This window comes from Bos indicus x Bos taurus, chromosome 5, assembly GCF_003369695.1.
Source record: "Bos indicus x Bos taurus breed Angus x Brahman F1 hybrid chromosome 5, Bos_hybrid_MaternalHap_v2.0, whole genome shotgun sequence".
Classification (NCBI taxonomy): domain Eukaryota; kingdom Metazoa; phylum Chordata; class Mammalia; order Artiodactyla; family Bovidae; genus Bos; species Bos indicus x Bos taurus.
Genome location: NC_040080.1, coordinates 31477908 through 31492671, shown reverse-complemented (window position 1 = coordinate 31492671; position 14764 = coordinate 31477908). Strand labels below are relative to the sequence as shown.

The window sequence follows — 14764 nt, the reverse complement described above, 5'->3', positions numbered from 1 at the left end:
TTGTTCAGTGACGCACATGGTGGCCACACCCCTTGACCATTTAGAGAAGGGTAGTACCTGCAATTGGTTGAGAAGACCGACCCGGAAGGGTGAGTGCCTCCGGCTGGAGAGAAAGGAAAGCCTGGTGGCGGGAAGTTTTTATTGGAGTGTGGCTGAAACGGGTAAGTGGTAGACCTGAGTCAGGGGGGTCTTGGGGTCGGAGATCGAGGAGGGGGAATGTTTTTCTTAACCTCACTGGGGAGAGGTTCTGGGGTAACTCCTGTTATCTCTTTGAAAGAGCTAACATTCCTTTTCCTGGCAGATGGGGAAGGCCGGCTCACTTCCTTCCACCAATACGTTGGTGAGGGAGAAACAGGGGTCCTCGCCCCTCTAACGGAACTCTCCATCATCGCCCAGTTCTAATGGAACTCGGGCCTTTAGGGGCACGTTCCACTGCGGGTCGGTCTCTTTATCACCAGCTTTTTCCAGGCAGGAGACTCGGTCACCAAAGCCTTTTATTTGCAACCACTGTTTATTGGGAAAAGCCAGAGGGGACGCCTAAGCGTGACGGAGAGTTTTATTAAATTGCTGTTGCAGCCAAACCCAGGTGGCGGAAAGAGTGTGTGTGTGTGTGTGTGTGTGTGTGTGTGTGTGTGTGTGTGTGATTTAGCTTCTGGTACTTGGTGTCAAGTCCCTGATGCCGGGAAAGATTGAGGGCAGTAGAAGAGGGCTTCAGAGGATGAGATGACTGGACGGCATCACCAATGAACTTGGGCAAACTCTGGGAGATGGTGAGGGACAAGGAGGCCTGGCGTGCTGCAGTCCATAGGATCGCAAAGAGTCAGATATGACTGGGCGACTGAACAACAGCAACACTTGATGTCAAGCGTGCATGACTGACATGAGACCTTGTAAAGTATTTCCGAAGGATGCTGTCAAAAGTTCAGATATAGCAGAAGTAAAACCACTGAATCATGGAAGTAGTAATTAGTAAAGGTTCATTGTATATACACCAAAAAGACAGTTTGACAACCAAGAGCACTCAAATCGAAACATGGAATTAGGCTCAGGGCTATATAGTTAATACAAAGCAGCTTGTTTAGTAAGAGGGCTGCTGCTGTTGCTAAGTCACTTCAGTTGTGTCCGACTCTGTGCGACCCCATAGACGGCAGCCCACCAGGCTCCCCCGTCCCTGGGATTCTCCAGGCAAGAACACTGGAGTGGGTTGCCATTTCTTTCTCCGGTGCGTAAAAGTGAAAAGTGACAGTGAAGTCGCTCAGTTGTGTCCGACCCTCAGCGACCCCATGGACTGCAGCCTACCAGGCTCCTCCTCCATGGGATTTTCCAGGCAAGAGTACTAGAGTGGGGTGCCATTGCCTTCTCTGAGTAAGAGGGCATTGATTGTTTATTCTTCACACTGATTGGTTATATTAACATTTTCTTAAAAGATGGAGAATTGGTTAGTGGTTACCTCATAGCAATCTTGGGAAACAGTGGAAGTTTTGCTTCTGATTTCCAGAGGCAGAAAGGCGAAGTGCCCCAGGTCAAGTTAGTCTTTCAAAATAAGCTAAATTAAGCTTTGTTTGTCTGGCTATGTTGGTTTTGTCTGCCCAGGGAATTTTCAAGGCTGATCTCCCTTTGTTTTGGATTTTAAACAATGTCTAGGTATACTTCTGACAGACCTGCTATACATAGCTCATTAATTTTTGAACATATTTTACATTCAGCTAGGTTTTGCTATTAAATCACATCATTTGGGGAAGGAGTTTATAAGCAGTTTTTTAAAAATGATATAATCAAAGGAGTTGTTTAAAATAGTGGGAGGAAATGGTTGTAGAGTTGTAGACTACATTCTTTCATAAGAGTGGAGAAAGCTTCTGCTTTCAATCTTAGCAAACCTGTGTGCCTGGATGCTAAGTCCCTTCAGTTCAGTTCAGTCACTCAGTCGTGTCCGACTCTTTGCGACCCCATGAATCACAGCACACCAGGCCTCCCTGTCCATCACCAACTCCCAGAGTTCATTCAAACTCACGTCCATTGAGTCGGTGATGCCATCCAGCCATCTCATCCTCTGTCGTCCCCTTTTCCTGCTGCCCCCAATCCCTGCCAGCATCAGAGTCTTTTCCAATGAGTCAACTCTTTGCATGAGGTGGCCAAAGTACTGGAGTTTCAGCTTTAGCATCATTCCTTCCAAAGAACACCCAGGGCTGATCTCCTTCAGTTGTGTCCAACTCTTTGTGACCCATGGACCATAGCCCATCAGGCTTCTCTGTCCATGGGATTCTCCAGGCAAGAGTACTGGAGTGGGTTGCCATGCTGTCCTCCTGGGGATCTTCCCGACCCAGGGATTGAATCTGTGTCTCTTACATCTCTTGTACTGGCACTAGTGCCACCCTGAGCCTTCACTATATGCAAGGCATTTTACTAGGCTACGTGGATATAGAGGTGAAGAGACTCAATCTCTACCCTGCTGGAGAATCTTACAGTCCAGGTGAAGGAAGGTGAAGGTGAAGTCGCTCAGTCGTGTCCGACTCTTTGTGACCCCATGGACTGTAGCCTACCAGGCTTCTCCGTCCATGGGATTCTCCAGGCAAGAATACTGGAGTTAATAATGGAGTTACCATTTCCTTCTCCAGGGGATCTTCCCGACCCAGGGATCAAACCCGGATCTCCTGCATTGGAGGCAGACGCTTTAACCTCTGAGCCACCAGGGAAGCCCTACAGTCCAGAGAAGGAGAATTATATTTCCATGAAATGGTGAAGGCATGTTCATGTAGATAAAGAATTAGAAGTCCTTGGTTTACTCCTCTACTTAAATATCTTTTAGTGTTGTGACTCTTTCAAGCTTCTTAGCAAGTCACAGAAGACCCTACCTATTTTTCCAGCCTAGTGGTGGCTTTAGAATTCTACATGAGGCAGGGCATAGGGTGAGCAATTTGAGTAAGGGTAGGGTGCTGCTGAAGCTACCTTCGGAGAACATTGGCTTAGTTTCAGAAAATGTTGGTTGTCCATTTCAGAGTTGGAAAAGGTGTTCTTGGAGATTATGGATAAGCTAAATAAAGTTCCTACCCTCCAGACTCACACCTCCTTTCACTTGCTCGTGTGTACTCTTAAGTTTTAACCATTCAGAAATATTAATACAAACCAGGTTTTCCCCCATTTCTGAACTCTTTGTGTTCTCTCCATCCGAAATCTCATCCCTCCATGGAATACCAATTCCTCTTTTAAAACTGAGGCTAAATTGTAACCCTGTAGAGCAAATGTTCAGTAAAACGTTAAATGAATAATTTACTTTGTTAATGGGTTTTGCTTCATCTGGGGTATTTTAATCTATCCAACTTGCTATTTGTAAAATAGGTTCCACCATCCCAATTTTACAGATAGGGAAAGTGGCTGAGAGGAGCAGATTGTTTTAAGTTTGCTAAAATCACACACAATAATGTAATGGTAAAGCTGTTTAACCTCTACGCTTTGCTCTTTTTTTGCAACTTCACTAAGTATTTACTGGGTGTTTGTTAACTGTTTTTGGTGTCATACTTGTTGTTGTATTTGTGTGACTTTGGTTACTTCTCTGAAATCTAGAGAATTCTCCATAAACAGTAGAGTAGGAAGAGCCATGTAGTATTGTTGAAAGGTCGCTGCAGTATATAATTTACTTTCTAACAGTTTTTGTGCTCAGTAATGACAGATTATCATTGAGCATTATCAACAGTACTGTTTTTAAAAAAAATGTTGCTCTGATTTTTCTTTCACTTTTAGGGAGAAATTTGGCTTTCCAGTTCAACTTCACAATGGCATCCATTTCAGGTTCGTGGAGATTATTCTATTTTGTGGTTCAATCTGTTTTCTTTCTAACTGTGTGTTTTTCTCTGTCCCTTCCCCTCAGTTTTACTGTGAGTCTTAAACTACTTTTAAAAAAAGTTTTAGTAGGAATAAATAAAAATAAATTTAGAAAATATTTCTTGATAATTCTGATTATAGATATTTTTCCATATTTGTTTTTATTGTTGTAAAATATATTTAAACTTATCGTTCAGCTACTTTTAAGCAGACAGTCAAGAGCATTGCATGCCTGGCGTTATGTGCATCTGCATTGTGTGCAACCTTTGCCAGTATCCATCTCCAGAACTTTTCATCACTCCCCACTGCATGCCAAGAGTAGGTGCCTGGAAAAGGTAAACATGGATGTCTTTCTTTTATACTTTAAAAGTATTTTAAATAACACCACTTAGGAACTTACCTTAAGGAAATAGTGGAAGAGTACGTAAAGCTCGTGATTCAAAGATGGTCAATGCAACAGTGTACCCAGTGAACAATAACTTCCACTCCCCCACTTCCCTGAAGCCCCTGGTAACATCATTCTGCTTTCTGTCTGGGACTTTGACCTTTCTAGGTACCTCATAGAAGTGGAGAAGGCAATGGCACCCCACTCCAGTACCTTGCCTGGAAAATCCCATGGATGGAGGAGCCTGGTAGGCCGCAGTCCATGGGGTATCTAAGAGTCGGACACGACCGAGCGACTTCACTTTCACTTTTCACTTTTATACACTGGAGAAGGAAATGGCAACCCACTCCAGTGTTCTTGCCTGGAGAATCCCAGGGATGGGGGAGCCTGGTGGCCTGCCGTCTATGGGGTCTCCACAGAGTCGGACACAACTGAAGCGACTTAGCAGCAGCAGCAGCAGCATAGAAGTGGAATCATACAATATTTGTCCTTTTGTGTTGTCTTTGAGGTTCATCCGTTGGGTACCATGTATCTTTTTAAGGCTAAGTAATATTCCACTGTGTGGATATACCACATTCTGTTTATCCACTTGTTTGTCAGGGGACATTTGAATTATTTCCCTTTTCAGTTTCTGTGAATAATGCAGCTACGAACATTGGTGTACAAACATCTGTTTGAGCCTCTGCTTCCAGTTTTTGGGTGTATATACCTGCAAGTGGGCTTCCCTCATAGCTCAGTCGGTAAAGAATTCTCCTGCCGTGCAGGAAACCCAGGTTCTATTTCTGAGTCGGGCAGATCCCCTGTAGAGGGAAATAGCAACCCACTCCAGTATTCTTGCCAGGAGAATCACATGGACAGAGGACCCTGGCAGGCTACAGTCCATGGGGTTGCAAGAGTCGGACATGACTTAGTGACTAAACCACCACCATACCTACAAGTGAAATTGCTGGATAACATTTCTGTGTTTAATTTTTTGAGGAACTACCATACTGTTTTCCATAGTGGCTACACAATTTTACATTCCCACCATGCAATACATAAAAGTTCCAAGGACTGATATGTTTTTTGATAGTGTTTTAGGAACCTAAGAAAATTATAAAGTAGAAAGTGTAAATCACTAATAATGTTACTACTAAAATTAATACTGTACCATTTAGATGTATTATTTTCAACAAAAATTTTCATATTTTTTCCATAATGTTTGGTAATGTGATTCTTAAAAACACAATGTAGATAAAGAATATAGACATACTGTAAATTTTATGTTGTCAATATTGTTTTTAATACTGCTCTGTATTTTGTTGTTTTATAGTGGCATTAAAGAATTAACACTTTGAGTGTTGGTTTTGAACTTTTAGGCTGTCTTTACTTTTAAAATATAAAAAAAGTTGCATTGGACATCTTTGAATCAAAAGGTTTGTGTACTTCTTTGATTATTTCTTTAAGATAAGTTCCAAAGTGGTATTATTTGAAATATTTTTAAAATATAAAAGAAAGACATCTGTTTTACCTTTTCCAGGCAGCTACTCTTGGTATTTTGATGTATTTCCTCACATTGTTTGTTTTTATAAACTTGACCAGATTCTTTTGTGCTTATTAGTGAAGTTTTGCTGTTTATTCAGTTAAGAGGTGGATGGTAAGAGGGAGGAACTTATTCTATGGTTATTTTCCTGTTCTTTGTAGGGATATAGTAAATATGACCTTAGCACTGACAGTGGAGTACCAAGTCTAGGTTCTTAACAAACTTTATAGGAATGGTTTTCTTAAGTATGGAATCCTTCTCTCCACACCCCAAAACTTTACAATTTATTTAAATATAAATGTGAAAAAAATAGTGACATAGATTTTGTCTTCATCTCTCACAGCCTAATGATTCATACTAATAGCCTAAGGGCTAATAATAAATGATAACAATTGAAGTTATATTAAATGCTAACCCAGGTATTCTTCACTAAGAGACAAAAGTGTGGGTTTCATAGATATTACTAAACCTTACTGTAGATGATGACTGCAGCCATGAAATTAAAAGACACTTACTCCTTGGAAGGAAAGTTATGACCAACCTAGACAGCATATTAAAAAGCAGCGACATTACTTTGCCAACAAAAGTCCATCTAGTCAAAGCTATGGTTTTTCCAGTAGTCATGTATGGATGTGAGAGTTGGACTATAAAGAAAGCTGAGTGCCAAAGAACTGATGCTTTTGAACTGTGGTGTTGGAGAAGACTCTTGAGAGTCCCTTGGACTGCAAGGAGATCCAACCAGTCCATCCTAAAGGAGATCAGTTCATTGGAAGGACTGATGTTGAAGCTGAAACTCCAGTACTTTGGCTACCTGATGTGAAGAACTGACTCATTTGAAAAGACCCTGATTCTGGGAAAGATTGAAGGCAGGAGGAGAAGGGGATGACAGAGGATGAGATGGTTGGATGGCATCATTGACTCGATGGACGTGGGTTTGGATGGACTCCGGGAGTTGGTGATGGACAAGGAAGCCTGGCGTACTGCAGTCCACAAGGTCGCAAAGAGTTGGACACAACTGAGCGACTGAACTGAACTGAACCGAACCAAACCTTACCTCAGTTAAAATAGTTATTTTTGGATCATATCAGTGAGTTATTCTATTTAGTAAGACTTTACTCTTTCTCAGTAGGATATGATGTTTTAAAAGTTGTTTATTTATTTATCTATGGCTGCACTGGGTCTTCGTTGCTGCACAGGGCTTTCTCCAGTTGTGGCCAGCAGGGACTACTCTTCACTGTGGTATGCGGTCTTCTCACTGTGGTGGCTTCTCTTGCTGCGTCTCCCAGGCCCTGGAGCGCTGGCTCGGTAGTTGTGGCGCGTGGGCTTAGTTACCCTGAGGTGTGTGGAATTTTCCCAGACCAGGGATCAAACCTGTGTGCCCTGCATTGGCAGGCAAACTCTCAACTTGTTGTGGATGATCAGGGAAGTCCCTGGGATATGATTTTAAAATAACTGAATAATGCCATAGATCAATTTTATTTAAGAAGAGATGATTACTTTAAATCAATTGCTTTTAGAATATTTCACCCTGTTCAAATAACCCACCTCTTCTATTGTTCTACCCACTTGTCGACCTGTATTTGAAATGCCTCTGAAATTGCCTTCAGATAGTTTGTTGAGTTGGATTTGGTGATTCCCAAAGAAAGTGGTAAATCACTTCCTTTTCACTGTGGCCTTCAGTATGGGAGATCGCTAGAAACTGTCGTGCTTCTGAAGAATGGTACCTCCCTTGTTTCAGCTGTAAGCTTAGGAGCAGGATCCCTGCTCGATGCTGTGTGCTCTTGAGATATAGTAATAAGCCCTCTTCATGATGAATGATTGAAATCCTTCCCTTTTCAATCTCATCTCTCATCATAAAGGTCATGTGTTGTCCAAGCTGGCATTAGAGATGGTTATAGTTTTGAACAAAAATATTAAAAGACCCTGATTTTTTACAACTAGCTCTACTCTCTTATATTCTGAGTCAATCAGGACTTTGTCCAGGGTGCAGTGATACTGACTTTGTAGCACAGGTTGACATTATCTCTGTTAGGTGGGATTCAATGAAAGAAGCAGAAGCACTGTGAGTGATAAGAGGGATTGACTGTAGGAATTCTTGGTGGGAATTTGGGAAGTGTTTAGGGTCTTTCTTTGTGTCTGTTGGTGGGCCTGGCATCAGTGGTGCCAGTAGATAGGAAGAGAAGATGCTTCTGCCAAGGGGATTGCCTGAACAGAATGCTGCCTGTGAAGATGAATCTCACCAGAACCTGGACCAGTCTCTGGTTGCCTCAAAGCCTCCAGTTTAGGTGAGGCAGCACCTGTCAAAGTGCTGGCGTCCTTCCCTGTTGAGTCGCACACCATCTGGCTGAGTGTTCAGAGAAGCCCAAGGAGGAGAACCAACAGGATCCAGGGGAACTGCAGGCACCTCTGTTTCCCCAAGGATATCTAGCAGCAGCTAGAATCATGGGCCCAGCTGCTGCCCCATGCCGGAGAGGTCACCAGACCTGACCTTGCACTGCCCTTCTTAAATATGGAAAATATAGCTACTGCTTCACTTCCACCTCCTAAAGCTCTGGCTCCCCAAGTTGACACAGCTCTCTCTTGTCCAAACAAATGCATGCTGATCCTCTCCCCTGAAGAGGACAGGAATTCTCTTTATTCATCTTTGGATGGTGCTCATTCCTCTTCTTGCTCAATCACATCCTCCTTGATAATCTTCTAACTTAAATCCTGAGATACAAAGTTAGTGACTATTAACACCTATTATTTTAGGATTTAGGGGAATGGGAGCCAGAAGGTCAGTCTATCCATCCATTCATCAACTAACTAACCATCAACAAGAGAAATCCAAAATTGGCTTCTACAGGAATGTCAAAATAAAGGAGAAATGCTTAATAGCTATTCCAGTTCTTGGGTCTCACCTGATCATGTGGTTATACCTTTTATTTTATAACTGCCTTTTCAACTTTCCGTATCCCTTTGTTCTCAGCGAACAGCTCACCTGGTCATGGGGCCTTGCCTGGTGGGATTTGCCTTAGCAGTTTGCTTGTAATGGGTTTTTGTGGTTTTCCATTAATTCTAAGCAGGGGATGTGGGAATACCAAAAGATAACCCTAGAGCAGGAGTCCCCAGCGTCTGGGATCTAATGCCTGATGATGAGGTAGAGCTGATGTAATAATAACAGAAATAACGTGCACAATAAATGTAATACACTGAATCATCCTGAAACCATACCCTCCCGCACCCCACCCTGGTCCTTGGAAAAACTGTCTTCCATGAAACCGGTCCCTGGTACCAGAACGGTTGGGGACCACTGCCCTGGAGGATCCCCCACACTCGAGACACACGGCTCCTCACCTCTGCAGTGTCATAGCAGTCCAGTTTCCTTTAATAGTCAGGATCATTTGCCCCAGCCAGTGCAGTAACCCCTTTCTTTGCCTTTTAGTTTCCTGGCCATGGGAACCCAAACTGGCCAAGTGGTAATCAACTTACAGTTAAATGGAACCATTGCTTTTTCCCCTGGTAGAAGCAGTTCTAACTGGGCAACCTCTAGACTAGCAGAGTCCAAAGTTTCAGGGATGGGAAGCAAACATTTCACTAGTGGATCACTAACGGTAATAGGAGCCATGTTTCCAGCCCTGTTTCCCAGGCCCATGAGTCCTGGCTGTGTGAGGAACAGCACTATTCACTGTTCTGGTAGTAAGCACTCTTTTTACTGCCTTCCACTTGATCCTTCCTACCATAATAGTCCTTACTCTTAGGTCAGGAAACCAGCCAGTTGTTGAATGCACGCATGCTAAGTTGCCTCAGTCATCTCTGACTCTGTGACCCTATGGACTGTAGCCGGCCAGGCTCATCAGTCCCTGGGATTCTCCAGGCAGGAATACTGAATTGGGTTGCCATGCCCTCCACCAAGGGATTCTTCACCACCCAGGGATGGAACCTGTGGAACACTTCTGTGTCTCCTGCACTGGCAGGCGAGTTCTTTACCACTAGCGCCACCTGGGGGTATCTGTTCTAATTGCACCTCCTGGAGCTGGGGAGGTAAGCACAGAGACCTCCTAGCTCCTTGCGTGATGCGCCTGAGCAGAACGGCATTTATCATCTGTTTTGCCCAAGTTCAGTCCACACTCTAACTGGTGGGTCATCATGGCATTATAGTTCTCCAGGAATTGTCAGATTACAGTCGCTGTCCAGGAACTTCTGAGAAGTTATTTTCCTTTTCCCAGTACACAATTACCTGAAGTTTCTCTGGAGAAGGATAGTGGTAAGATTTATTGCATGAAGTTTTAGCTGTATATGAGGGTCCTTTTTCAAAGAGCCCCAACCTCTACTTTACATAAGGAGCTTTGGATCTATAAATTGGCTCATTTCTGGGCACTGGTTGAAGGACTATGATTCTTTGGTGGTAATTCAAATCAGACGTGTTCACCAGAATCAGGCCTTTGTATACTGCCTGTACAGATCATGTAATCTATTTCTATTTCAGACTTCATGATCACCTAGCCAGTGCCAAAGTTGTCTTTAAGTCAGACTGTTCTAATTGTTACTTCTGGTTATTGCCCTTTGGGTTTCTCTGGTGGCTCAGATGGTAAAGAATCTACCTGCAGTACAGGAGACCTGGATTCCATCTCCGGATTGGAAAGATTCTTTGGAGAAGTGAATGGCAACCCACTCCAATATTCTTGCCTGGGAAATCCCATGGACAGAGGAGCCTGGCAGGCTCCATGGGGTCACAAAGAATAGGAAATGACTGAGCGACTAACACTTTCACTTTCTGTTGCCCATTTTGGGAACCACATCTGCCTTTCCTTTGGTCATGAATTGAATTGCTGACAATTAGCCCCTGTGTCTTAGAAATCATCATTCTCATTGATTCAGGTTGTCTAGTTGAAAGGCAGTACTTCCCATGGTCATTCCTGGCTTACAGAGAACAGCCAACCCAGACCTCTTCAGGGATTCATTCCCCTCATGAATGCATTTCTTACAGGCTTGGGAAAAGGAGGGTCTCCTGGATCCTCCTGGGTGATCGCAGGAGAGTGGATGATCAACCACTCTAGCACTCCCATCTCCCTAAGCTCCGAGTTCCTCTCCTTTAGTGTATACCCAGAAAGTTCTAGCCTTTCCATTTCATTGGCACCTACCCCTGTGTCATTCCATCCCAACTTTCTGATATTCATCTTTGGGGTCGGCTAAGTAAAGAATTAGAGCCACTCCTGGCCACTATATTTAGTGTACTAAATTCAGAATTTCTTATTGAATCCACACCAATAAATTTGGCTTCATTCACTATTGTGTATTGTTGGTCTTCCCTGGTGGCTCAGACTGTAAAGAGTCAGCCTGTGTACAGGTGACCCAGCTTCAGTTCCTGGGTTGGGGGAGATCCCCTGGAGAAGGGAATAACAACCTACTTCAGGATTCTTACCTGGAGAGTGGAGAGGAGCCTGGCAGGCTGCATGCAGTCCATGGGGTGACAGAGTCAGACATGACTGAGCACAACAAGAGGAACTGACTTTTGCCCCCTGTCGGCCAAGGTGAGCCAGCACATCAGCCACAAGGTGAGCTGCAGCAGCGCCCGACCTTATGTTGACTGTAAACCTGGCTTCTGTTTCATTTCCACCTTCCAAATCTCAGACAGATGTCACTGGTGGCCGGCCCTAAACCTGGATCACACAAGCAGTTGATACAATACAGAAACACTAGAGCATCCTATTTTAAATCATAACCATAAGATTTTATCTCATGGGAAGACATTAGAACTGGACACTGATTAAAGCAGGCAGATGTTTTAGAAAGCAGCAAGGATGTCTGTAAAATTTTCTAGCTTCCACTGATGTAAAAGGAAATCTCATTTTGACTTTAATATTTGGATTGTCTAGTATCATATGTTAAGGCTTCTTTGTAAATTATCATGCTGCCCTTGTAATGCCAATTTTAGTAGCACACTTGATTTCTCTTTTTACTGATACGTCATCTTGTTTATAATCACCAGCTCCTTACCATGTCACAGTATGAACCCAAATACAAACGTTTTTGTAAATGATAGCTAAGTAGTTAGGGGATCACTTTTAGGTAACTTCCTCTTGCTTTAAAGTCTAGTCATTTTACTGAAGTCATTTAGAAGATTGTTGGACCACTGGCCTCCAACATGATTTTTGTTATTGTTTAGTCGCTCTGTTATGTCTGACTCTTTTGTGACCATATGGACTGTAGCCCACCAGGCTCCTCTATCCAGGCAAGAATACTAGAGTGGTTTGCTGTTTCCTTTTTTAGGGGATTTGCCCAACCCAGGGATTGAACCCACGTCTCTTGCATTGGCAGGTGGATTCTTTACTCCTGAGCCACCAGGGAAGCACACCATGGTAAAATTAATAATTGTTTTTTATTAAATGCTTAACTGTGTACCAGGTACTGTGTTAAGAACTTTCAAAATTCTGTCTCATTTAATTTTTTATAGCAATACTGTGAAAGCTAGGTATTATCCCCACTTTACAGATAGGGATTTTGAGGCTCAGTTAAGTATAAGGTACTTAGCCTGAGGTCGCTCAGCCAGTGAGAGGAAGACCTAAGATATACCTCCTGTCTGGGTGGCTCCAAAACATGCACTGAACCACTCTTCTAGACTACTCTAAGTTTATACAGTTGATAGTGAGGAATACCAAGAAAATCAATCATAAGGAAACCTGAAATTGTGATTAATTCTGTCTGGTCATCGTATCTTTTTTCTTCCCTTGTAGCTCTGAGTGAGGAACTAGATTCTATAACAAGTGAGCTACATGCAGTAGACATTCAAATCCAGGAACTTCTGGAAAGGCAGCAGGAGCTCATTCAGAAAAAAAACGTACTAACGAAGAGAATAAAGCTGTGTTTAGAGGATTCCGATGCTGGGGAGAGCAGTGAATGTGATTCTTCACCTGCCTCTTGGAATAAAGAAGGTTTGCTCTCTTTTTTTTTTCTTTGCAAGTTTTGTTTCCTCTCGTTTCTTTGAACTGGAATTGAATCGTTGTGTCTGGGTCAGTGCTTTTTAGTAGTTTAGAAGTAAAACTAGCCATTCCTTAGGTGGTAAGGGAACTACTAGGCAGACCAGCCTTTACCCACGTCCTTTTAAAATGAAAGCCTTTATTATTCAGACCAAATATGTTTCTGACATATTGGAAACATATTTGCTTGGAGAAAGATGTTTATTTAACTCAATTTTCTTGGTTGTAATGAGAAGAAATTAAACAAGAAAAAAATTCAAACTCCTCATCAAAGTCTAGTTCATTCCCCTGCCCTAGTGAATAAATCTTCCTTGATTGAGGATCTTGCCAAACATCTTGTTTATCATTAGTTTAGAATACTGTAACTCTTGATAGAATTGCAGTGCTTTCTGGGCTTTGTTGTCCACTTTTTAAACAAGATATTGACACCAAAAAGTCCATATAATTGTTAACTTTGGTTCATGGTATTTGAGGTTTCTGATACTGTGAATTCCCTGACCAACACTCAGACTATTTATCAAGTACCTGACCTTGCTCCTTTCTCCTCTGTAGTTTATTTCTCACTGGCAAATGTTGTCATTTTATTCTGATATACTTTTTCTTATGATATATCATTAAATTTGGTTTGCTTAGCTTCGTGAGTTAAACTGATCTCAAAATTATTATTATAAACATTAAATTATCCATAGTATTAAAAGTCTTATATATATTGATCTGATTCTTCTCTATTATAGAAGCAGCCATTCACATTTGTGTCTCATTATAATCTTAAATAGTTCTACTTATTATTCTCTTTCTAGATTTTCCATGGTCTGGTAAAGTTAAAGATGTTCTACAAAATGTCTTTAAACTGCAGAAGTTCAGGCCACTTCAGCTAGAAACTATTAACGTCACAATGTCTGGAAAGGAGGTATTTCTCGTTATGCCTACAGGAGGGGGAAAGAGCTTATGTTACCAGTTACCAGCATTGTGTTCAGATGGTGGGTATTAATAAACATTAATTTTAAGGTGAAGAAACATCATTTCTATGAATATATTTTTAAGTCTTAAAAAAAATCTCTATAGTGTATTTGCCAAAATCAAGTGCATTTTTTGTTTGTCTCTCCACTAATAGACATTTAATAGAGAAGGAACTGGCAACCCACTCCAGTATTCTTGCCTGGAAAATTCCATGGACAGAGGAGCCTGGAGGGCTACAGTCCATGGGGTTGTATAGAGTCGGACACAACTGAGCGCACGCATGAATAGATATTTAAGTGTTCACTTACAGAGGATATGTTAAAGACTGAGAGTAGTTCATTCTTTTATCTGATTCCTGAAACATCCTTGAAAAGCATGTTGTAGGAGAAAAAGCCCTAGAAAAGGAATCAGACCAGTCAATCCTGAAGGAAATCAGTCCTGAATATTCATTGGAAGGACTGATGCTGAAGCTGAAACTCCAACCTTTGGCCACCTGATGGGAAGAGCTGACTCATTTGAAAAGACCCTGATGCTGGGAAATATTGAAGGTGGGAGGAGAAGGGGATGACAGAAGATGAGATGGTTGGATGGCATCACTGACTCGATAGACATGAGTTTGAGCAAGCTCCAGAAGTTGGTGATGGACAAGGAAGCCTGGCATGCTGCAGTCCATGGGGTCGCAAAGAGTCTGACATGACTGAACTGAACTGACCATATTTAAATACAGTGAGAAGGTACCAGTAAAGAGGGAGAAAGTGAGAATACAGCAGAGAGGACTAGTTGAGAGGGTGAAATCCATGATAATGTCTTAATCTGAATATGTTTTTTAAACTGGTCTGCTCTCTGCCCCAGGTTGTTTTAAGGAACAAACTATGGAAACCTAAGACCACAAGATTTTAGCAATCTAAATAGCTCTCTTAGCTGTGAACAATTTCAGTTCTCACAGAAAGGGGATTTATTACCAGAACTTGAGTCAGTCAAGAAACTGTTAACTGATTTCTGCCCAGACTGAATTAATCTTGTGCAGTAAGTGGACAGGTACTCATGTATCATTCTGGATGATACAAGGTGCTATGTTTGCTTTGGAAAGCTTTTTTTTTTTAAAGAAAATTATTTATT

The 14764-nt window shown here is 42.2% G+C and overlaps 1 protein-coding gene across 2 annotated transcripts in view; it reads left to right on the top strand.

Moving 5' to 3' along the window:
* Positions 1-58: 58 nt before the first annotated feature.
* RECQL (RecQ like helicase) overlaps positions 59-14764 on the top strand; it is a 32784-nt gene continuing 18078 nt past the window's right edge. Inside the window, exons 1-5 of one of the 2 annotated variants that reach the window (XM_027541491.1) lie at positions 76-161; positions 3739-3786; positions 4017-4154; positions 12443-12640; positions 13486-13665. In XM_027541491.1, coding sequence (XP_027397292.1) covers positions 13581-13665 — 85 coding nt within the window. In that variant the 5' untranslated portion in view covers positions 76-161; positions 3739-3786; positions 4017-4154; positions 12443-12640; positions 13486-13580. Of the gene's footprint in view, positions 162-3738; positions 3787-4016; positions 4155-12442; positions 12641-13485; positions 13666-14764 lie in introns of both variants that reach the window. The other variant, XM_027541490.1, reaches the window with a different exon arrangement.